This window comes from Mustelus asterias, chromosome 19 (genome assembly GCF_964213995.1).
Source record: "Mustelus asterias chromosome 19, sMusAst1.hap1.1, whole genome shotgun sequence".
Classification (NCBI taxonomy): domain Eukaryota; kingdom Metazoa; phylum Chordata; class Chondrichthyes; order Carcharhiniformes; family Triakidae; genus Mustelus; species Mustelus asterias.
Window position 1 is genome coordinate 83,928,512 of NC_135819.1, and position 25,993 is coordinate 83,954,504.

The following is a 25,993-nucleotide window of genomic DNA, read 5'->3' on the forward strand; positions in this document are numbered from 1 at the left end:
CTTTTTCCTCGGATGGTGATGGCTAGCATGAGGGGACATAGGTTTAAATTGAGGGGTGATAGATATAGGACAGATGTCAGAAGTAGGTTCTTTACTCAGAGAGTAGTAAGGGCGTGGAATGCCCTGCCTGCAGCAGTCGTGGACTCGCCAACATTAAGGGCATTTAAATGGTCATTGGATAAACATATGGATGATATTGGAATCGTGTAGATTAGATGGACTTTAGATTGGTTTCACAGGTCGGTGCAACATCGAGGGCCGAAGGGCCTGTACTGCGCTGTTATGTTCTATGTTCTCTGCCGGAGAGTCAGTGCAGACTCAATGGGCCGAATGGCCTCCTTCTACACTGCAGGAATTCTATGATTCTATGGCACAAATCTTGGAAGCATTGTGAACTCTGAAGTGGTTAGTGATAAACTTCAAGAGAACAAAGGCTGACGGATGGGACAGACACAAGGCAGATGGAAGTTAGCGCAGCAACACAAAATGGTACATATTGGTTGGAGGCTCAAGGAGAGGCAATATAAAATACAAATCTAAAATAGGTGCCTGCTGAGGTGAAATGTGCACAAATTGTTGATGGCAGCGGGACAGGTTAAAAAAGTTGTTAGAAATTTGTGCTGGATTCTGACCTTATACATGGGGCATAAAATGCAAGGAAATTATGATGAAACTTCAGAAAAACACTGGTTCTGAATACTGCATTCAATTCGAGGCTCCATATTTCTGGACGGATATGAAAGCTTTAGAGAGGGTATGGAAAGCATTTGTGAGAATTGTTTTGGAGTTGAGAGAATTCTATTCCAAGGAGAAACTGCTGTTCTACTCAGAGAGGACAAGGTTGAGAGGAAATTTGACTGAGCTGTTCAAATCATGTTTGGCGTGACCATCCAGTTCTTCACAATGGCACGATCTTCTGGTCCTACTGACTGCACACCCCTGCCACGTGTTTCCTGGGAGTGTGGGGTGGAATCAATGGGAAATCCCATTGACATTGGCAGGACAAGAACTTCCTTCCGCTGGCCAATGGCAGACCACTTCCCACTGCTGAGAAAAACATTGCAGGGAGGCCAGAGCATCCCAGCAAAGGAGACTAAACATAATAAATAAACTGTTACCATTGGCAGAGACCATAGAAAAGTTACAACACAGAAGGAGTCCATTCGGCCCATCTTGCCCATGCCAACCCGAGGACACCCACCTTCCTGCACCTGGCCCAAAGCCTTGTAGCTTACAGCTCTGTAGGTGCAGATCCAAGTACTTTTTAAAAGAGTTTAGGGTCTCTGCCTCCACAACCAACTCAGGCAGCGAATTCCAGACACCCACGACCCTCTGTGTAAAATACGTTCTTCCTCATGTCCCTTCTACACCTACTGCCACTTTTCTTGAATCCATGTCCCCTGGTTCTGAATTGTCCACCAATGGAAATCATTTTACCCTGTCCATTCTATCTCTTCCCCTCATAATTTTGTACACCTCTATCAAGTCACCCATCAGCCTTCTTTATTCCAAAACAATAACCCTGACCTATCAAATCTCTCTGCAGAGCTACACTTTTCTGGTCCTGGCAACCTAGAAGGTGATTTACGGAGATTGATAAGGGGCCAAAGGTGATATGAAGGATAGTTTTGACAAAGAGTTATCTGGACTCGGAACGTCAGCTCTTTTCTCTCCTCACAGATGCTGCCAGACCTGCTGGGATTTTCCAGCATTTTCCCCTTTGGTGAAGAATAGCTTTGTCATGCAGCAAGTGGTGAGCACTGAGATTGCACTGCCTATGAGTATGATGGAGGCAGATTCATTCGGAGCTTTTTAAAGGGTGGGCGGATAAGCATCTGAAGGGAAAACATTTGCAGGGTCATGGGGAAAAAAGGTGGAGGATTTGGACTGGTTGGATTACTCACGCAGAGAGCTGGCATAGGTTCAAGGGGCCAAATGGCTGCCTGCTGTGCTGTGACCATTCAATCATTCTGTGGCTTCCGCTTGTGCTGTCAGTTACTGAGAAAATTCAAATGAGACAGAAAGCCGGAGCTGGATTTGGAAGAGAGGATTCCAGCCATGCCAGAGAATAAAATCTCAATTTCAGCAGCAGTGCTTGGCAAAAAAATTGAAAATCAGTCTTACAGCAATAATTCTGTAGAGGTGCCCTTGACTTGGCTGCCACTGCGAGTGGTTCCTTTTCATTAACCAGAGATTTGGTTTTATTGGCAACTGGTGTAACTGTTAGTTACTATCGAGTGGAAAATTCAACCCATGAGTCTACTCTTTGTGTTGAACTGAATGAGTTGTTGAGTTTGGCATTGACAATGACACCACTTTAAACCCCGAGGCTAACTGAGCATACACCATGCACGACTGATTCTATAGAATTAATCTGTAGCTAATTGCATATTGCTGCAACAGCTACAGGGAGAAGAGCTTCTGTTGTCTGGTATTTTGGTTCAGCTCCAAGTTGAGGTCTTTCTTGGCGACAGTGCTGTTTGAGTTAAAGCCAAGCGTGAACTGATGCTCCTCTGAGGCAGCCCCGACCCTGCTGGTGCTAATATTAGAAACTGGGCTGGCAAAAAGTGGCAAAGTGTTTGTTCGAAGCAAGGGGAAATATGCCCAGGAAACGAAGAGAAGTAATAAAAAAAACAATTCAGAGAAAATAAAGAAGAAACCACTGTAGATTTGACAGGTAATTAAAAGGAATTGAAATAAAGATTGAGATAATAAAAAAAAGATCAGAGAGGAGGATAAAGAAATGATAAGTGAATAAAGAAGAGGAACATTAAAATGTTGTGAAAAAAGTTGCTGGAGCAAAGAAGCATATTTCTCCCTTTTCCAGAATCAATAAGCTGTGCATCGATGAGTCTTTTGATGAACTGGAACTGAACTAATGGAAGCTTTTTTCTATCCGGGTTTCTATTCATCTTGCTCATATCTGTGTTTAGGCTCCAATGTGACCCAATGTCTATTGAGGTAACCCTGGCGTACTGAACTCTGATGTCTTTCTGAAACCTGACCTTGTGCCAACTTGTGAAGTTTAGTAATGGACTTGTCCCAAGCGCAAAGACATTTTTCACTCAGTGCTTACAAGAAACTGTCCGTCGACTCTTTGCATCACAGATTATAAAACTGGGAAGGTTGGAGACACGGAAACATTGCGGACAGACCCCAGAGAACAGAAAACCAAAGCATGAAATGAGAAAAATCCTGAGCTGAACATAACTAACAACCTGATTGAAATAAAAACAGAACAGAAAATGCACAACCGCTTTGTCAGTGTTAAAAATAAAGGACAGGGTTTGGTGGCACAGTGGTAAGCACTGCTGCCTCACAGCGCCAGGGACCTGGGGCAGCACGGTGGCACAGTGGTTAGCACTGCTGCCTCAGCGCCAGGGACCCGGGGTGACACGGTGGCACAGTGGTTAGCACTGCTGCCTCACAGCACCAGGGACCCGGGGCGGCACGCTGGTACAATGGTTAGCGCTGCTGCCTCACAGTGCAGGGACCCGGGGCAGCACAGTGGCACAGTGGTTAGCACTGCTGTCTCACAGCGCCAGGGGCCCGAGACGGCACAGTGGCACAGTGGTTAGCACTGCTGCTTCACAGCGCCAGGGACCCGGGGTGACACGGTGGCACAATGGTTAGCACTGCTGCCTCACAATGCCAGGGACCCGGGGCGGCACAGTGGCACAGTGGTTAGCACTGCTGCCTCACAATGCCAGGGACCCGGGGTGGCACGATGGCACAGCAGTTAGCACTGCTGCCTCACAGCACCAGGGACCCGGGGCAACATGGTGGCACAGTGGTTAGCATTGCTGCCTCACAATGCCAGGGACCCGGATTCAATTCCCGGCTTGGGTCACTGTCTGTGTGGAGTTTGCACATTCTCCCCATGTCTGTGTGGGTTTCCTCCGGGTGCTCCGGGTTCCTCTCATCGTCCAAAGATGTGCGGGTTAGATGGATTGACTGGGCTAAATTGCCCCTTGTCGTAAGATGTGTAGGTTATAGGGATTAGTGGGGTAAATATGTGCAGTTGCGGAGATAGGGCCTGGGTAAGATGCTCTAACGGAGAGTAGTTGCAGATTTGATGGGCTGAATGGCCTCCTTCTGCACTCTAAGGATTCTATGATTCTATCATAGGTTAATGCTACAGGAGAGTAGACCCCTCATCAGAATCTAGGCTTTAACTATCAGTCAATGTTTTTAATTATCCAACAAACTGCTCTTTTGTCAACAGCATCACCTTGTATTTCTAAAACAGCTTTAACATTGAGAACTGATTTAAGGCACAGAGCATTATCAGACAAAAATGCACCCAAACCAATCCCACTTGGTGAAAGATTGTTAGAGAGGATTGGGTGATAGAAAGAGGAGAGGTTGGAGGAACACAGGCCCCTGGTGTTGGAACAATGAGGTGGGACACCTCATGTATTTTGTACAGTGGAAGCATTTAAAAACAAAATGAGAAAAACAGGAACAAAGACTTATATTGATAGGTCACAGTTGTATTTTCACCTTGGCATTGAAATGGTTTCTGTGCAGAATGAGACCATTCCTCCTTTCATCATGCTGAGATTCTAGTCTATTAATATAAACCCATGTCAGAATTTATGCAGCAGTGTGAGTGTATGTGAACATTGACTGCAGGGGTTGGATCCAGTAACCTGACTTGTTCAATATGAAGGATGGCAATTCAAGGGAGGTGTCATAGGGCAGTAGGTTTCTGTGAACCTGTACACCATCATGGATGGGTAACTGCAAGGCCGGAAGGAGAAAAACACTCAAACATTGAGGCAGCAATGGAAAATCTCTGCTATATAAACACCACCTTCAAAGCCTACAATACAAGTTGGCACTTTCGACCAACTATGAAATAAGCAGGACTTAAATTGAACTGAACCTACCGAGTGGGTTTGGACCAAGTGGCAGCTTTTTACCCAATTTAAGTCTGTGCTGGCTGCAGTGGAGAAATAAATCCGATGCAGTTTCTGAAGGCAGCCAGTCAGATCCTCCCTGTTTACCTTCAAGACCAACCGCAACATTGTCATCAAACCAGCAGACAAAAGAGGGGCCATCGTCATACTGAACAGAACGGATTACTGCAAAGAAGTGTACTGACAACTGAACAATGAGGAACACTACAGACAGTTACCCGCAGATCCGACCAAAGAACACACCCGTCAACTCAACACTCTGATCAAGACCTTTGATCCGGATCTTCAGAGCACCCTCTGTGCACTCATCCCACGTGCTCCCCTTGTTGGAGATCTCTACTGCCTCCCAAAGATACACAAGGCAAACACACCCGGCCGTCCCATCGTATCGGGCAATGGGACCCTGTGCGAGAACCTCTCCGGCTATGTCGAGGGCATCCTGAAACCCATTGTACAAAGAACCCCCAGCTTTTGTCGCGACACTACGGACTTCCTACAGAAACTCAGCGCACATGGAGCAATTGAACCAGGGGCACTCCTCGTCACAATGGATGTCTCGGCACTCTACACCAGCATCCCCCACGATGATGGCATTGCGGCAACGGCCTCAGTGCTCAGCGCCAACAACTGCCAGTCTCCAGATGCAATTTTACATCTCATCCGCTTCATCCTGGACCACAATATCTTCACCTTCAACAACCAGTTCTTCATCCAGACACACGGAACAACCATGGGGACCAAATTCGCACCTCAATATGCCAACATCTTCATGCACAGGTTCAAACAAGACTTCTTCACCGCACAGGACCTTCAATCGATGCTATACATTAAGACACATCGATGACATTTTCTTCCTTTGGACTCATGGTGAACAATCACTGAAACAACTATATGATGCCATCAACAAGTTCCGTCCCACCATCAGACTCACCATGGACTACTCTCCGGAATCGGTTGCATTCTTGGACACATGCATCTCCATTAAGGACGGTCACCTCAGCGCCTCACTATACCGCAAGCCCACAGACAACCTCACGATGCTCCACTTCTCCAGCTTCCACCCTAAACACGTTAAAGAAGCCATCCCCTACGGACAAGCCCTCCGTATACACAGGATCTGCTCGGATGAGGAGGATCACAACAGACACCTCCAGACGCTGAAAGATGCCCTCATAAGAACAGGATATGGCGCTCGACTCATCGATTGACAGTTCCGACACGCCACAGCGAAAAACCGCACCGACCTCCTCAGAAGACAAACATGGGACACGGTGGACAGAGTACCCTTCGTCGTCCAGTACTTCCCCGGAACGGAGAAGCTACGGCATCGCCTCCGGAGCCTTCAACATGTCATTGATGAAGATGAACATCTCGCCAAGGCCATCCCCACACCCCCACTTCTTGCCTTCAAACAACTGCACAACCTCAAACAGACCATTGTCCGCAGCAAACTACCCAGCCTTCAGGAGTACAGTGACCATGACACCACACAACCCTGCCACAGCAACCTCTGCAAGACGTGCCGGATCATTGACACAGATGCCATCATCTCACGTGAGAACAACATCTACCAGGTACACGGTACATACTTTGGAACTCGGCCAACATTGTCTACCTGATACGCTGCAGGAAAGGATGTCCCAAGGCATGGTACATTGGGGAAACCATGCAGACGCTACGACAACGGATGAATGAACACCGCTCGACAATCACCAGGCAAGACTGTTCTCTTCCTGTGGGGGAGCACTTCAGCGGTCACGGGCATTCGGCCTCTGATCTTTGTGTAAGCGTTCTCCAAGGCGGCCTTCACGACACATGACAGCGCAGAGGCACTGAGCAGAAACTGATAGCCAAGTTCCGCACACATGAGGGTATCCTCAACCGGGATCTTGGGTTCATGCCACACTATCTGTATCCCCCACAGCTTGCCTGGACTTGCAGAATCTCACTGGCTGTCCTGTCGGGAGACAATACACATCTCTTTAACCTGTCTTAATACTCTCTCCACTCACATTGTTTGTACCTTTAAGACTTGATTATCTGTAAAGACTGCATTCCAATCACTATTCTGTAAATTGAGTTTGTGTCTCTGTGCCCTGTTTGTGAGCATTTCTCCACTCCACCTGACGAAGGGGCAGTGCTCCGAAAGCTAGTGGCATTTGCTACCAAATAAACCTGTTGGACTTTAACCTGGTGTTGCTAAACTTCTTACTGTGTTTACCCCAGTCCAACGCCGGCATCTCCACATCATACCTTCAGGCCTACAGTGGTTTAAAAACTCCCAGTACATTGATTGTGAGGCCAATGCAATAAAAGATTGCCAAGTTCAGAATATTAAGAATTAAGCATTATTTGGTCAGATGGAAGATTGAAGGTCTTCATCTTCACCTGGGATGAGCTCTGGTTGCTGTCTCCTCCTCCTACATATAATGGACAATGTTTAGCTCATGGTGACGATGAGTGATCTGGACAAAAGCATCGAGTTTCATATCTTGCTTCAAGAAAGAATTCCTCACTCACAGCTATAAATAGAATGGTGCATTAACACCTCAAATCTTCACCTTCAGGCAACATTACAACATTACTATAGAAATTTGACAGCATTCCTCCCTCAAGACCATCCCCCTTCAAGTACTTGCATGTTCAAAGTTGCAAAATCTCAGTGGCCTTTGCATACTTGTTCAAAACATGTTGTTTCATGATATTGTTAATCAGAACAGTTGAACTCACTTGATCTTTTCTTTCACTCAAGTTTTCTTTTAAATCTCTGTCTCCTCCACAGAAATGATGGAATTAAACAGCGTTGTCACCTTTAGTGGCATTGTGAACAGCTCCAGTTATCAGGCGTTCTTATTGGATGAAGAGAAAGGCAGACTCTATGTTGGGGCCAAAGATCACATCTTTTCCTTTAATCTGATCAACATAAACAAGGATGTTTTGAAGGTATGTACCTCTGTATTATCGAGGACTATCACTGACATACAGATCTGACTCTACCTTCGTACCTGTCTGACAGCAAGCAATGTGAAATTCTTCCTCCAAAGACTGACATCTTCACCAAACGCATTAATACAGGAATCGAAGAGGGGCTGCCTGCAGATTCTGCCAACTGTCCATGATGCGTTCATTAATAAAAATGCAGAATTGTTGATTTAATTCTACCCAAAATCAGTAATTCCAGATGAATTGTTTCTAACTTTACCTTTTAGTGGAACAGAGAAACGGTGCACACTGGTTTACACAATGTCTCATTGCTGCACTTTCTGTTCACCCTCCATTATGTTGTTATTGTCTCTCATCCAGTCTCCAAATCCACGCTGGTTTTGATTCCACTTGTATCTGCCTGAATGTAACCAGTATATCTTCATCAGTTACTCCCCTCCTGCTCCCACATAGTTATCTTTGTAGTTCCCTAAGGTTTCCCCATTGATGTCCTCTTCCTTATCTACATGTTGGCCCTCAGCAATATCTGCCGGCACATGGCCAATGTGTAAGTCTATTGCTTCTCTCAATCCTCGTTCAGCTGTCTTTTATCTGACTGCCTGCCTGACGTTGAGTCATGGATGAATCACAACTCCCCAATTTAGCTTTGGGAAAATTGAAGCCATTCTTTCCTGTTTCTGCCATAAAGCATGTTTCCTTTCCACTGATTTCATTCCAGTCCTCAGTCATAGCGGGACTGTATGAAACTTGACATTCAGATCAGCTCCCAGCTTCTTTTCAACCTCAATCCTCTTTTATCACAACTTACTTCCACCTTTTCTCATTTGTTGAAGGGGTATCTTTGGTAAATACAGCATTTATTGCCCAAACCTAATTACTCTGACATAACATGTGTGTTTGAGCCTCCTTGCCACTGAATCCTTCTTCACTCCTTGTCATTTAAAGGCTTCATTGTCCCAGACTCCACTTTATTCAAAGTAGTCATCCATTTTCAACTCCACGTGAACCACATCCTTCATCACCCCCGATGTGCAAAGAGGGCCCCCAAAGATATTACCCCATTTCCTTCCTGCCCTTTTAATAATGCTTTAAAGAAAAGTTATGCACTCACGCCCACCTGTCCACGCCAATTGTATTCGGACATGGTCAATGTTTTATCAGAGCTAATTAGCTTGTTAATGAGCTCCATTGACTCTTCATTATTAATTTGGTGTGACGGGTTGGCTGACGAGTTTGGTGCCTGCCCACCTACTGTGTTATAAGGGTGAACTCTGGCATGGGTGGGAAGATGGTGGGCTGGGCACCTGTCCTATTTTACCTGTCCCCCTGAAAACACAGCAGGAGCTGGGGCAGATTCAAGACAGGCAGCAATAGGTTTTGGATATGATCAGAATCGAGGAAAGAATGTGGAAAGTTGAATATCAGAAATGATCTTAGTGACTGATGGAATAGGCTGGAGAGTCTGAATAGTCTCCCCCTTTAGCAGGAGCTGAGGAACTTCAGCCTTGCTCCCTAAGAATGTACAGAAAGTTTTAGAAGGGGTTCAGTGAGATTTCCTCCTCCACTGAGGTGAAGTATTTTGATTTCAGAAAATTCTTTAACATGAGCAAGTCACTGCAGGTTGTTTAAGATCCTGAAATAGAACCCCTTCTGGGAGACAGTTCAGCCCAGACTGGCTTTAGTGTAAACAGAGAAAATGCCACTCAGCTGTGGCAGGTGGATTTGAGAGATATGTAACCATCAGAAAGGAATCTGCAGCATTGTGGTCGAGAAGTGAGTGGCTGGCTTAGAAAGCACACAATAATTTTCATTTCATTTTGACAGTACAAACATCTCATACTTCAAAGTAGAGAACGAACCCACCTTTTTAGTGCTTTAGTGGATAACTGGAGCCAATGAGTAAATGTCACCATGTTTTTTGAGACAGTATTTGAGTATTTTACTCTGTGGTTTTGAGGAATCAAGTGAGATTATTTGTGAAAAATGTTAGTTCAAGCAGACTTTATTGAAATAATTCTCAACCCTGCACATTTCAACCTTCTTTCTATTAGAAATTAAACAAAAGCTTTTTGTTTAATTTCTGAATGCTCATCTCTACTTGCTTGCTGTCAGACAGTTCTTTGCAATCATTCTTTCTCATTTCTGAAGGACAGCCAGTGAAACATGGTCAGTCATGCATGACCAGTCACACCTATACCACACACAGCAGGGATTGCTGAGCTACCTGTTTCCAAGAACGTGAAGTCTTAACAAGTTCCACTGACAGCTCCACTGTCTTTGTTGGCCCTGCCTGTGCTACCATTCTCACTGTGCAGACTGCAGCGTAGCTCAATAAATCCAGAAATTGTTCAGATTTAACCCAGATCATTGAACTTTCCAGATGCAATAGCCTTAATTCTCTAACTGCTCCAGTAACAATTGCCACCGTGCTTCTTTCATTCAGAATGTGGCACCACTTCAAAACTGCACACTGATTATTTAACAACTTTCAAAACTTTGCACACTTATCAAAGCTTTCCTGTTGAGTTCTAGTCTTTGAGTAGAATGACATTACAGAGTAGATTCTTCAAGTATTCTCACAAAGCACGGTTTGTGATTCACCATAATCACACACTGGAAAAGAATGGCCTGAGCCTGAAATTTCTTTCCGTACACTGGTATCTCAGTGTGTGAGATATTTCTGAAAATTATTAAATCTATCCTATAATTGTGTAGATATAGACTGAATTGTAAAGTAGCAGCTGGAAGAGTCGATTCCTGATTGATGTGGTCCAGTGAACATTTTAGAGTTTGAGGGAGTTTAATATGTTTACGATGCAGTTCACGTCAGGTTCACAGTAACAACATGGTCTATAATTGAGCAGAGGAAGGCTGTTAAGGTAATGTAACACAAATTGAAATCATTGTCAAAGACTTTTGCTCCTATACTGCTGAGCTGAAGCAAGCTCTATTAATGTTGACTTTTAAAATATTTTAATATTTTTAACTCTGGCCACACAGTTTAACTCTAAACCACCTTCATTGGGAAGATTTTCCGCTGTATGGATCGGAATTAGATCAGTTGATTAATCTGAACCCAGTTCCTAACAAATAAAAACAATTTCTAATAAAAACTGGAACGAAGCAAGGATAGATGAAGTTCAATGTGGAGAAGTGTGAGGTGATGCATTTTGGTAGGAAGAACATGGAGAGACAACATAAAATAGGAGGTCAAATTCTTAAAGGAATGCAGGAGCAGAGGGAGCTGGATGTATCTCTGCAAAGATCATTGAAGGTGGCAGGACAGGTGGAGAGAACAGTTAATAAAGCAGATAATGTCCTGGGGTTTATTAATAGGGGCTTAGAGTTCTGCACTCTCTCCTTTCCTTTCCTTCTCTATGAACGGTATACTTTGTTTGTATAGCGCGCAAGAAACAATACTTTTCACTGTATACTAATACATGTGACAATAATAAATCAAATCAAAGTTCTGGACATCACACTATAGGAAGGGTGTGAACAGATTGGAGAGAGTGTGGAAGAGATTTACAAGAATGGTTCCAGGGATGAGAAGACCATAAGATATAGGAACAGAATTAGGCCATTTGGCCCATCGAGTCTGCTCCACAATTCAATCATGGCTGATATGATTTTCATCCCCATTCTCTTGCCTTCTCTCCATAACCCTTGATCCCCATATTGATCTTAAAGACACTCAATGACCTGGCCTCCACAGCCCTCTGTGGCAATGGGTTCCACAGATTCACCACCCTCTGGCTGAAGAAATTCCTCCTTATCTCAGTTTTAAAGGAGTGTCCCTTCACTTTGAGGTTGTGCCCTCGAGTTCTAGTCTCTCCCACTATTGAAAACAACCTCTCCACGTCCACTCTATCCAGGCCTCTCAGTATTCTGTAAGTTTCAATTAGATCCCGCCTCATCCTTCTAAACTCCATCAAGTATAGACTCAGACTCCTCAATCACTCCTCATATGACAAATCCTTCATTCTTGGGATCATTCTTGTGAACCTTCTCTGGACCCCTTCCAAGACCAGCACATCCTTCCTTAGGTATGGGGTCCAAAACTGCTCACAATATTCCAAATGGGGTCAGTTATGAGGATAGCTTGGAAAAGCTGGGACTGTTCTCCTTGGAGAGAAGGTTAAGAGGAGATTTGATCACGATGTGGAGCTGGACAGAGTAGACAGGGAGAAACTGTTCCTGCTCGTAAAAGGATCAAGAACGAGAGGGCAAAGATTTTAAGTGATTTGCAAAAGAAGCAAATGTAATGTTAGAAAAATAAATATCACCCAGCGAGTGGTTAGGTCTGGAATGCACTGCCTGGAACTGTAGTGGAGGCAGGTTCAATCAAGGCATTCAAGAGGGCATTAGATGATTATTTAAAAAGAAATAATGCGCAGGGGGACGGGCAAAAGGCAGGGGAATGGCACTAAACCATACTGCTCATTTGGTGCAAACATGATGGGCCAAATGGCCTCCTTCTGTGCAATAACAATTCTGTGATTCTGTAGCATTAGGAATGAAAAATATATTTTGAAAACTGTGTTGTGAGGATGGATTCAGAACACATTGCTGGACAGTGTTGAGTGAACTCTGCTTTGTATATAATCAGTGCTGTTTTTGTTCGCTTTGAGCTCAGTCAGTCAGTGGGAAAAATAAAGAATAAGGAGTTCCATTTTATACTGACATCATTTGATGAGTGCAAACTTCACACAACTAACAGAAATGGCTCTTAGGTCTGAGTATCAATCAGTGCAAACATGTAGCAGTGAATTCCAACCTCAACAGCAGAAAAGAGGGGAAAAAGTGCACTTAACTGTGTCTTAAAAGTACTTAACTGATCCCAATTGACCACTCGTTGGTATAGATGGCTTTACATTCCTGGCGCATCAAGCAATTCCAAATAAACATGAAGGAATTGTCTCTCTGGTCACATACTGAATTTAGCTGTCAAACAATCCTGTAATTTATATACAATCACTGAATAGAACAACAATATTTTTCATTTTGTTCAAAATAAACTTGACAATTCTGAATTTCTAGTACTTGGATTACAGTTTAAAGATTAAGATAACACAGCACGAAGTTTTATCATACAAACATCTGCATTGCATTTATAACAAATTCCTGTTTCTGACATCTCTACAAAAGCATTACAATATTGCAATCACAAAACAAAGATTTTAAATTAAGCAGGCTGTGTTTGTATGAATATATGTTCTTGTATTTACTCCCCTCCTCCCCTCAAGCGGTGCCAATGGAGTAACTTATTTCACTGATTGGTTAGTTTATATATGTTGTAAGTGTTTGAAAAGATGTCATTCCAAAATGTTACTGAATAAAGTTTATCAGTGCACAGAGAATTCTCTGGAATAATTGATTTTTCCACTTTCAAAACACTTTCAAAGCTTCATCTAAAACCTGATGAAAGTTGGTCATAAATCATAGATTGTCATGGGTCATTACATATCTGAATAATGTGAAAAAGATGAAATATATGATGTAATATGAAAAATGCAAACTTCTTTTGTGTTGCTGAATGAGCTAACTGCAAAAATAATGCTTTACGATCAAGATCTGCAGCAATTTAAGAAATTATAGGTATTTATCATAGTTTACATATGTCACAATATCAAGTGTAACACATTCATAATTTAAAAAGGGCAGTCAAATTGTTATAAGGTTTATTCACTGCAGTTTTAAATTGCAGTCTTTCAACTGGCATAAAAACCCCTTCTTTGTTAGACGCCATTGATGCTGTCAATTATTGTTTACAACTATTGTTTTTGATTTTTGCTAAGTATGAACCTTATAAAACAACAGACATTTTAATCAAATTCAATCCAATTATCGTGCATTTCCCATCTTCAGGCTTTCCTTGTTGAACTTGCTGTAATATTTGAACAATGAGATGGTCTCTGTATTTGTCTGTTTAAAAAATGCTGAGTGGATGAGGGAGGAGTTAGGTATTTGTATAGACCATAAAACCATAAGACATAGGAGCAGACTGAGGCCACTCAGCCCATCGAGTCTGCTCCGCCATTCAATCATGGCTGATATTTTTCTCATCCCCATTCTCCTGCCTTTTCCCCATAACCCCTGATCCCCTTATTAATCAAGAACCTATCTAACTCTGTCTTAAAGACACTCAATGACCTGGCCTCCACAGCCTTTTGTGGCAAAGTGTTCCACAGATTCACCACTCTCTGGCTGCAGAAATTCCTCCTCATCTCTGTTTTAAAGGATCGTCCCTTCAGCCTGAGGTTGTGCCCTCTGGTTCTAGTTTTTCCTACTAATGGAAACATCCTCTCCACGCCCACTCTATCCAGGCCTCGCAGTATCCTGTAAGTTTCAATAAGATCCCCCCTCATCCTTCTAAACTCCAACGAGTACAGCCCCAGAATCCTCAACCATTCCTCATACGACAAGCGCTTCATTCCAGGGATCATTCTTGTGAACCTCCTTCCAAGGCCAGCTCATCCTTCCTTAGATATGGGGCCCAAAACTGCTCAGAATACTGCACAATTACCAGAGCCTTATACAGCCTCAAAAATATATCCCTGCTCTTGTATTCTAGCCCTCTCGACATGAATGCTATAGTTACCACATACAATGTAAATGTTGTTCTTGTGTACTGTATGTCCTTGTGTCCTCATCCTTCTCCTAAACCTCCTTTCCCCAGTCTCCAAACATTAAGATTGAAGTAATTTATCTCCAATGATTTTTGTTTTGTCAGGAGAAGTTAATAATGGTTAAAAAAACTTTTAAAACCAGAACTTGACTCCAAATCTCCTGAGAAGAGGTTGGGTATTGTAGAGTCAGAGGTATTCAAACAGCAAAAAATTCAATTTATGTGAATATCTGGAAAGTGGATTTGGAGTTAGAAGAACATTGGAATTGTTGGACCAGAAAAGACTAAAGTGTCATAAAAACGAAATCGAAAAGTATCAATATTGCACTAAAAAAGAATGTCATTTCTTGGTTAACTTTTCAGATTGTGTGGCCTCCAACATCTAGCAGGAGAAATGAATGCAAATGGGCAGGAAAAGATCTTGTGGTAAGAATTATGTTCGACTGATATTATAGTTTAGCATCTGTCCATGCAAATGTTTTTTATTCACTCAAGAGATGTGGGTGTTGCTGGCTGGGCCAGTATTTATTGACCATTCCAAATTGCTCTTGAACTGAGCAGCTTGTTTGGCTATTTCAGAGGAACAGTTAAGAGCTCACCACATTGCTGTGGATCTGGAGTCACATGAAGGCCAGACCATGTAAGGATGGCAGATTTCCTTCCCTGAAGACATTTGTGAATCAGATGTGTTTTTACACCAATCGACACTGGTTTCGTGGTCATCAGTAGATTCTTAATTCCAGATTTATTTTATTGAATTCAAATTTTATCGTTCGCCATGGTGGGATTTGAACCCAGGTCACCAAATCTTGCCCTGGGTCTCTGGATTACTTGTACGGTGACAATACCACAACACTTCCACCTCTCCCTAAATTGCCAGTGTCATGCAGACAAACTGCTCACGTTGATGTTGAAGAATTGGAGACCTTGATGGAGGAAATGCTACAAAAGATGTTTAGACTGATGTTTCCCTCTTTCATTAGTAAGACGTAGACAAATCGGGTCGAGGGAAATGATCTGTGGAACCTTTACAGTTATTTGGGGCCCTTGCACACAACTAAAGATGAGGGAATGATCCTCATTGATAAGCACATTCTTTGTGCTGGAATCACGTTTTGGTGTAAACTGAAGCTGCCAGGAACTCCCTCACTCTCTGTAAGGCCCCATTAAGAAGCCTCACAACACCAGGTTAAAGTCCAACAGGTTTATTTGGCACTAGCTCAACAATGCAGAATCACTGAGCAGAGACTGATAGCCAAGTTCCGCACACACGAGGACGGCCTCAACCGGGATCTTGGGTTCATGTCACACTATCTGTAACCCCCACAACTTGCCTGGGCTTGCAAAATCTCACTAACTGTCCTGGCTGGAGACAATTCACATCTCTTTAACCTGTGCTTGGCCCTTTCTCCACTCACATTTTCTTTACCTTTAAGACTTGATTACCTGTAAAGACTCGCATTCCAACCATTATCTTGTAAATTGAGTTAGTGTCTGTATATGCCCTGTTTGTGAACACAAGTCCTCACTCACCTGATGAAGGAGCCTGAGACTCCGAAAGCTAGTGCCAAATAAACCTGTTAGACTTTAACCTGGTGTTGTGAGACTTCTGACTGTGCTTACCCCAGTCCAACGCTGGCATCTCCGCATCAAGGCCCCATTAAAGCATTGTACACAATCATTGTCCATTTGCATTGTTCAAAGAGCACATTTTACTTCCAGGTAATAATGACAGACATGGAACAGCTAACAGCTTCTTACTTTTCCAGACCAAAACAGCCTCGAGTCCAACTGCAAAATTAAGCAAGGAAACAAAGTTTAATATTCATTACATGGTAATGAGGACCTTGCACGGTGGTAATGCGGCCTCACTTTCCCACGAATCAGTAACTGTTCACCAGATCAGTATACATTTATAAAGAGGCTAGTTACAATTTTACTTCACAAAGCACACGGAGGGAATCTTGTCCAAATAGACAGCAGTGACGTCTTGTCAACTTGTTCCTCCTCACCATTATTATAAACATATTTAAAAATGAGCAATTACTTACTCTTGAGCCAACTGTTACAACTTGCTGGATTGACACCGGTGTTGGTTTTTGATTTCAACCTGTAAGATAAAACTCAACTTCACATCAAAAAGAAACAGATTTCTTTGATACTCAGTAAAAAAAATACACGTTTCTGCCTGCGAGTAATTTATTCTCATATCGCGTTACAACACCTTTTAATTAACTGTGCGTGTCGTGCATTACAGGCAAGCATCTCAACTGAAATGCTCAAATGTTTTGTGAGGAGGATGGATTCTCAAAGCATTGATTCCTTGGAGAAAAGTATTTTAAAATCTGACGAAATCTAATGAATTAAAGTATGTGTTAATAAATAGGTTTAAACTTGAAAAACAAATGATCCATTAAGTACTTTATAAATCAACTTTTGAGGACTATGTGTGGAGGAAGATATATGCTGAGGACAGGCCAGTGGCAGAGACTAGAATGAGAATCTTAAGGGCAAATGTTTGAGTCAGAGCTGCAGCTGTTAGCGAAACAAACCTACTTTCACTCAGCAAACATTATTAGATCTTTACTGGCTAACTGGAGGAAGCTGTGTGATGTAATGGAGTCTTTTGTGAAGAGGAACGGTGGCTGATCCAGTTCCATTTTTCAGAAGCACACCTGTCAACTCATGCCCTTGGTGATAGCCATGGTAGTCATGATGTGGAGATGCCGGCGTTGGACTGGGGTAAGCACAGTAAGAAGTTTAACAACACCAGGTTAAAGTCCAACAGGTTTATTTGGTAGCAAAAGCCACACAAGCTTTCGAGGCTCGAAAGCTTGTGTGGCTTTTGCTACCAAATAAACCTGTTGGACTTTAACCTGGTGTTGTTAAACTTCTTACTGTGATAGCCATGGTCACAGCTCAGATGATTCTGTCCCTCTGCTTACAGGAGGATGCAAGTAGACTTTCTGTCTCTGCACTCAGCATGTGTGCGTCATATAATATAACCCCTGACTCTTGGTCACACTTACCACATATCACAGCTGAATGCCCCACAGTGTGGCATTGTGGATGTTAAGGTTCATAGTTAACAACCACTGCCAAATGGAGTTGTGTTTAATTGTTATTCCTCAAGGAGCGATTTCAACTATTTGGGATCTTTGAGAATCTCATTCTGACAATCTGAGAAGCTGGTATTGATATGCACGTTAATAAGAGATGACAGAAAGGGATCTGAAAGCAGGAAAACAACAATAAAATCAAACATGTGATTCAATGTGGCTGTGGGTCTGAGGAAGAAAGTGTCGTTATCTAAAACTGGGAAAGCTGATCAGATTTTAAGCAGCTCATAATTTTCATCAAATTAAGCTGTGTATCGACCAAATTTTCACTCCTGGAGTAAGCCACTCTGTGTCGATCTCCTTTCGTTGTTAAGCGTCTAGATACAAGGGTGATCATTTTTTCTTATACTGTGGAAAGCAAGAGGTGATGAATTTGCAGTCAGTGTTTTGTGTGGTTATGGTTTAGAAAACCTGCTACCCTTAGGCAGCTGATACCTCAGTACATTCAATAGTTTATCTCTTGATTCTGCCAGTGGTTTGTTTGTATTAACTCCAGGATGATGAACCATCAATGAAGGAATTTTCCACTCATTTTCAATAGCTTTGATATCGAGCTTAAGACCAACATTACTGACATTCAGAAAACAAAATGTCACTGCACTAAAAACATAGAGTGGTCCTACAGGATTCAATAAAGCATAAATGCGTAACATGTTGTCAGAATTGATGACAACTCAGGCTCTGATTTCACACTGGGTGGATAAAGAATCTTCATCCAAGACAGTAACCTCTTCTTAGGGCGAGAGAGGGAAATGATGAAACCTGGTGTTTGACACGATCTGCACCTTTCTCTCCCGGGCCCTGCCTATGGTACAATCTTGGAAGGGACCAATAACTTTAAAATAAATCCAAAATTCCAGTTATTTACTAGAAGAATGAAGCCATGCGATTTCATTTTGTAAAACAAAATACTTTTTTTACTGTACAAGAGTCAAGTGAAGCAAACATTAACCTCCCATACATAAGCAGCACGGTGGCACAGTGGTTAGCACTGCTGCCTCACAGCACTAGGGACCCAGGTTCAATTCTGATCTTGGGTGACCGTCTGTGTGGAGTTTCCATGTTCTCCCCATGTCTGCATGGGTTTCCTCTGGGTGCTCCGGTTTCCTCCCACAGTCCAAGGATGTGCAGTTTAGGTGAGTTGGGTACGCTAACTTGCCCCTTAGTGTCCCAAGATGTGTAGGTTAGGGGAATTAACTATTATAAATGTGTGGGGTTACAGGGATAGGGCGGGGGAGAGGGCCTAGGTAAGATATTTTGTCAGAGAGTCAGTGCAGGCTCAATGGGCTGAATGGCCTCTTCTGCATTGTAAGGATTCCATGATTCTACTCTAACATTCTAGTCAACCTAAGTTAAAAATTGAAGTTGATTAGAAACAATAAATAATAAATGGCATCTAGAACCAAGACAGATGTTACAGATTGACTCAAAGCACACTTCAACATTCTCTGTTCGTTATGAAGAGTTTCAGCTCCTCTCTTTCTGGGAGTGAGTCTGATTCCAAACTGACAGTAGCAGATAACCAAGCTGAGTTCCATGGACTCAGTCTTCACCAAAAACAGCACACATCTGTAGAAGCTGCTCAACTTAGTCTGAATAGTGTAGATCCACCAATGTTATCATCAAACAGCAGAAACAGCTGCAGCAACTAATTCACAGCTTCAGGATTTGGACTCTGTCTTGTTCAGCCTGCCTGTGCTGCAAATCTGGACTCATCAACTGCTGCTAGTTAGCTTGGACTGATCTGCAGCCTCTAATTTAACCTCTACCAGTTTCAGATGGTGAAGAAGATTTAATTTCAGTTTCAGTTTCCATATCTTTAGAAAGTGGGAGGGTCAGTTTCCTTTACCCGATTCTTTTTTTTTGCCGATCCTTAAGTTACATCTGCCTGAAAATGCAAGTTTTTTAAACACCGATTTGCTCAGCCCTTTCTTACTCCCTTTTAACTGTTAAATGAGCAGCTGTGTGTAATCAAAATGTTATGTTTCATTACAATTTTCCAACATTCACATTTATTTCCTTAAGATGTTTCATTTTGTTTCATTGTTCATAGATTGCTAGTGTCCATGTGGTGTAGGTACAACCACACTGCTGTTAGGGAGGGGGTTCTAGGATGCTGACCAAGCAACACGTAACAGTGATGTATTTCCAAGCCTGGAGAGTGTGCAGTATGGAGGGAATCTAGAAGGTGATCTTGTTCCCAGGCATCTGCTGCCCTTATCCTTCCAGGTAGTAGAGTTTGCAGGTTTGGAAGATGCTGTTGAAGTTGATGAGTGAGTTGCTGCGGTGCATCTTGTAAACGAAACACGCGCTGCCACTGCGTTGGTGGTGGAGAGAGTAAATGTTGAAGGTGATGGATGGGGTGTTGATCAAGTGGGCTGCTTTGTCCTGAATGGTGTTGAGCTTCTTGAGTGTTGTTGGGCTGCACCCATCGAGGCAAGTGGAGGGTATTCCATCACACTCAGTTGATGTTGCCTACATAGACTTTAGCAGGGCCTTTGACAAGGTATCGCATGGTAGGTTGTTGCATAAAGTTAAATCTCATGGGATCCAGGGTGAGGTATCTAAATGGATACAAAATTGGCTTCCTGACAGAAGCCAGAGGGTGGTTGTAGAGAGTTGTTTTTCAAACTGGAGGCCTGTGACCAGCGGTGTGCCTCAGGGATCAGTGCTGGGCCCACTGTTATTTGTCATTTATATTAATGACTTGGATGAGAATATAGGAGGCATGGTTAGTAAGTTTGCAGATGTTCGGAGTGAGGATGTCCTGGCAGTTTTGAATAAACTGAAGGTCGATAAGTCCCCTGGGCCTGATGAAATGTATCCTAGGATTCTTTGGGAGGCAAGGGATGAGATTGCAGAGCCTTTGGCTTTGATCTTTGGGTCCTCGCTGTCCACGGGGATGGTGCCAGAAGACTGGAGAATGGCGAATGTTGTTCCTCTGTTTAAGAAAGGGAATAGAAATGACCCTGGTAATTATAGACCGGTTAGTCTTACTTCGGTGGTTGGTAAATTGATGGAAAAGGTCCTTAGAGATGGGATTGACGACCATTTAGAAAGATGCGGATTAATCCGGGATAGTCAGCACGGATTCGTGAAGGGCAAGTCGTGCCTCACAAATTTGATAGAATTTTTTGAGGAGGTAACTAAGTGTGTTGATGAAGGTAGGGCAGTTGATGTCATATACATGGATTTTAGTAAGGCGTTTGATAAGATCCCCCATGGTCGGCTTATGATGAAAGTGAGGAGGTGTGGGATAGAGGGAAAGTTGGCCGATTGGATAGGTAACTGGCTGTCTGATCGAAGACAGAGGGTGGTGGTGGATGGAAAATTTTCGGATTGGAGGCAGGTTGCTAGCGGAGTGCCGCAGGGATCAGTGCTTGGTCCTCTGCTCTTTGTGATTTTTATTAATGACTTAGAGGAGGGGGCTGAAGGGTGGATCAGTAAATTTGCTGATGACACCAAGATTGGTGGAGTAGTGGATGAGGTGGAGGGCTGTTGTATGCTGCAAAGAGACATAGATAGGATGCAAAGCTGGGCTGAAAAATGGCAAATGGAGTTTAACCCTGATAAATGTGAGGTGATTCATTTTGGTAGGACAAATTTAAATGTGGATTACAGGGTCAAAGGTAGGGTTCTGAAGACTGTGGAGGAACAGAGAGATCTTGGGGTTCATATCCACAGATCTCTAAAGGTTGCCACTCAAGTGGATAGAGCTGTGAAGAAGGCCTATAGTGTGTTAGCTTTTATTAACAGGGGGTTGGAGTTTAAGAGCCGTGGGGTTATGCTGCAACTGTACAGGACCTTGGTGAGACCACATTTGGAATATTGTGTGCAGTTCTGGTCACCTCACTATAAGAAGGATGTGGAAGCGCTGGAAGGAGTGCAGAGGAGATTTACCAGGATGCTGCCTGGTTTGGAGGATAGGTCTTAGGAGGAAAGGTTGAGGGAGCTAGGGCTGTTCTCTCTGGAGCGGAGGAGGCTGAGGGGATACTTAATAGAGGTTTATAAAATGATGAAGGGGAGAGATAGAGTGAACGTTCAAAGACTATTTCCTTGGGTGGATGGAGCTATTACAAGGGGGCATAACTATAGGGTTCGTGGTGGGAGATACAGGAAGGATATCAGAGGTAGGTTCTTTACGCAGAGAGTGGTTGGGGTGTGGAATGGACTGCCTGCAGTGATAGTGGAGTCAGACACTTTAGGAACATTTAAGCGGTTATTGGATAGGCACATGGAGCACACCAGGATGATAGGGAGTGGGATAGCTTGATCTTGGTTTCAGATAAAGCTCGGCACAACATCGTGGGCCGAAGGGCCTGTTCTGTGCTGTACTGTTCTATGTTCTATGACACTAAGATTGGTGGCATAGTGGACAGTGAAGAAAGTTATGTCCAATTGCAACGGGATCTTGATCAATTGGGCCAGTGGGCTGACGAATGGCAGATGGAGTTTAATTGAGACAAATGCGACATGATGCACTTTGGTAGATTGAACCAGGGCAGGATTTACTCAGTTAATGGTAGGGCGTTGGGGAGAGGTACAGAACAAAGAGATCTAGGGGTACATGTTCATAGCTCCTTGAAAGTGGAGTCACAGGTGGACAGAGTGGTGAAGGAGGCATTCGGCATGCTTGGTTTCATCGGTCTGAACATTGAATACAGGAGTTGGGACGTCTTGTTGAAGTTGTACAAGACTTTGGTAAGGCCACACTTGGAATACTGTGTGCAATTCTGGTCACCCTATTATAGAAAGGATAGTATTAAACTAGAAAGAGTGCAGAAAAGATTTACTAGGATGCTACCGGGACTTGATGGATTGAGTTATAAGGAGAGGCTGGATAGACTGGGACTTTTTTCTCTGGAGCGTAGGGGGCTGAGGGGTGATCTTATAGAGGTCTATAAAATGATGAGGGGCACAGATCAGCTAGATAGTCAATATCTTTTCCCAAAGATAGGGGAGTCTAAAACTAGAGGGCATAGGTTTAAGGTGAGAGGGGAGAGATACAAAAGTGTCCAGAGGGGCAATTCTTTCACACAGAGGGTGGTGAGTGTCTGGAACAAACTGCCAGAGGTAATAGTCGAGGCGGGTACAATTTTGTCTTTTAAAAAGCATTTAGATAGTTACATGGGTACGATGGGTATAGAGGGATATGGGCCAAATGCGGGCAATTGGGGTTAGCTTAGGGGTTTTGAAAAAAAATAAGGGTGGCATGGACAAGTTGGGCCGAAGGGCCTGTTTCCATGCTGTAAACCTCTATGACTCTATGACACTCCTGACTTGTACTTTGTAGATGGTGGGCAGGCTTTGGGGAGTCAGGAGGTGAGTTACTCACTGCAAGACTTGTTTTTTTTAAATTCATCCCTGGGATATGGTCGTCACTAATTGGCTAGCATTTATTACCCATCCCTAGTTGCCTGAAGGCATTTCAGAGTTAACCACATTGGATTGACATGTAGGCCAGACCAGGTAACAATGGTAGATTTATTTTCTTAAAGGGCATGAGTGAAACAGATGGGTTTTTGTGACAATCGACAATGGTTTCATGATTATCAGTAGATTCTTAAATTCCAAATTTGTTTTATTGAATTGAAATTCCACCATCAGCCTTGGCAGGATTTGAACCCGGAACCCCAGAACATTAGTTGAGTTTCTGGATGAATAGACTAGCGATAATACCACAAGGCCATCGCTTTCCAGCCTCTGACCTGCACTGGTAGCTACAATATCCACGTGGCTAGTCCAGTTCAATTTCAATTCAATGGGAAACCCCGAGGATATTGATAGTTAGGCACTCAGTGATGGAAATGCCATTGAATATCAATGGAAGATGGTTAGATTCTTTCCTGCTGGAGATGACCATTGCCTGGCACTTGTATGGCACAAACAATAGTTGTCACTTATCAGTTCAAGCATACATTGTCCATGTCTTGCTGCATTCGAACACAGACTCAATGGGCCCGATTTTACCATTTTCATTCTAAGTGCTGAATCTGGGCACAATTCAGATCCGACTTGGAAACCTGCTTTCAGGCGCCTCCATACACACTCAGCCTGAAAAAAAATTGCGAGTCTGAATTGCGCTGTGGGCGGGGCTTATCGCACCCCAGACGCTGCAGTTCTGATCGGAGCCTTCAACTGAGCATGCGTAGTGAAAAAGAATTTTGAAAAACGTGCCCCTGTCACATCGCTCCCGGGCGCAAAATGCAGATAAAGTGGCTCAGGAGCAAAAGTCGGGAGCAATGGCCCCCACAGACATCGCCCCACCCCCACGTAACCGTCCCCTTTATCCACCCCACCACTACCTGTACCGATTGCGACCTTCTGCCTCCCTTCCCCCCCACCGATTACCCGTAGAGTGGCAGCAGACCCCTCTTTCCCCTCCACTGATTGCCCGTAGAGTGGCAGCAGTTCCCCCCTGCCCCCCCGCCCCTCCTCCCCACCAGAGATCCATTTGGTCTCCCTCCTCCATCCACCCTCCCCCCCCCCCTCCCCGCCCTCACCAGAGAATGGTCTGGTCTCCTCCCTCCTCCCCCACCCTCCACCATCGATCTGAGTCAGAGAGCCGTTGGAAGCTCTGAACTTACCTCTTCAGAAGCTGGAGCGCCCGAAACAGACCTTTGCCGAGCAGGTCTGTTTCGCGCCGAATCTGGACGGGTGAACGCGATGGTAAAGGGGGAAATGCTGATAAAGTTGGGCGGGCAGCCCATTAATTCAATTTAAATGCATTTAAATCGCCATTGCGCCTGTTTCGGGCATGGTTTGGATCGCGGCCATTTTCGGGCCTTGGTAAAGTGGGCATCTGCACGGATGGGGGCATGGATCACGCTAATCGCCTCACGCAATGCAATGGTAAAATCGGGCCCAATGTCTGAGAAGTCATGAATGGTGCCATACATCAGGGAACATCCCACTTCTGACCTTGTGATGGAGGGAAGGTGATTGATGAAGCAGTTGAAGATATTGATCCTAGGACACTATCCTGAGGACCTCCTGAAGTGATGTCCTGGGGCTGAGATGATTGACCACCAATATTCTCAACCGCCTTCCTTTGTGCCAGGGATAACTCCAACAACTGAAGTGTTTTCCCACTGATTCCCACAGACTCCAGTTTTGCTGGGGCTTCTTGATACCTTACTTGGTCAAATGCCATGGAACATTGATCTCAATATCAAGGTCAGTCACTCTCACCTCACCTCTGGAATTCAGCTCTTTTGTCCATGTTTGAACCAAGGCTATAATGAGGTCAGGAACTGAGTGACGCTGGCGAAACCCAAATTGGGCGTCACGAGGACAGACAATTGGCATCATCCAGAGGAGAGTGTGACAGGAGGACGTTCGGACAGGCAGTCAGTAGCACTTGAGAATGTGAGATGAGGACACCACAGAGAAAAATATATTTGTTATTCTGAATCAATATGGTTTGTATTTTTTAACAGATTGTTACAAGCAAAAGAAATATAACCCTGCCTTGAAAACATTCATTCCGCAGAAGAGAGCTGAGAGTATTTTATATGATAGATTTGGGGAGAAAATGAACATGTTTGTGAAGAAAATCTGGTGCATAATGGAAATTTTCTCCTTTTTCTGTCTCTTCCTGCTGTGCCGTATGATTGCGTAAGAGGTGAAAGTTGTTAATTAGTTAAGAATACCAACAGCACATGAGAGAGAGTAATGATCCAGTGCAAGTCACATTGCTAAAACTCCAACTTTAGAAATGAATGTTCGCAATATTATTGAATACGTGTTTAAGGTGTTGACAGAATATTCCTCCCAATTTTAATGCAGATGCTAGCTAGTTCATTTACAATAAATCAGATCACAATCAAAGGAATACATTGTGAATGCAGTAAATGTTTTCTAGTTTTGCGGTCAGTTATTTCTCTGCTTTTGCTGTAGAAATACAGAGAAAGATTCTCGCCAATAATGGACATGAAGTCAGTTGTGTTAATGTTGCTAGCAGGACCTGAGCTATTTAAACATCTGAGACTCTGACATAAATGGACAAAGGCTGCTGACCCACTGAAAGGACAAGGGTTAAAGTCAGATCTCATGACATGGTTTGCAGCAGTGAGCCTTTTGAATGGAATGGCCTTTAATTGTGTAAATTTCTCTCTTCACAATCTACATAAAAATGGTGGAGGTGAGAGGGAGTTTCATGCCGAGGTGGTCAAGGATTTATATTGTTTCTGGAGGCCCAGGTGAAAAGGTTGAGTTGGAGTTTATTTTTAACTCAGTATTTGTTTTGGCACAAGATAAATTATACAGTAAGAATCACTTCAAGGATCGATTAAAATCTGTGCCAATATAAGTCCTGACATTATTAAATATAAACAAACTCACCGTTTTACTAATCTGACCCTGACAGGCATCAGTAAGTG

The 25,993-nt window shown here is 43.5% G+C and overlaps 1 protein-coding gene across 1 annotated transcript in view; it reads left to right on the plus strand.

Moving 5' to 3' along the window:
* sema3ab (sema domain, immunoglobulin domain (Ig), short basic domain, secreted, (semaphorin) 3Ab) overlaps window positions 1-25,993 on the plus strand; it is a 446,670-nt gene that overhangs the window by 267,570 nt on the left and 153,107 nt on the right. The window contains exons 3-4 of the mRNA XM_078236002.1: window positions 7,705-7,865; window positions 14,857-14,919. Coding sequence (XP_078092128.1) covers window positions 7,705-7,865; window positions 14,857-14,919 — 224 coding nt within the window. The remainder of the gene's footprint in view (window positions 1-7,704; window positions 7,866-14,856; window positions 14,920-25,993) is intronic.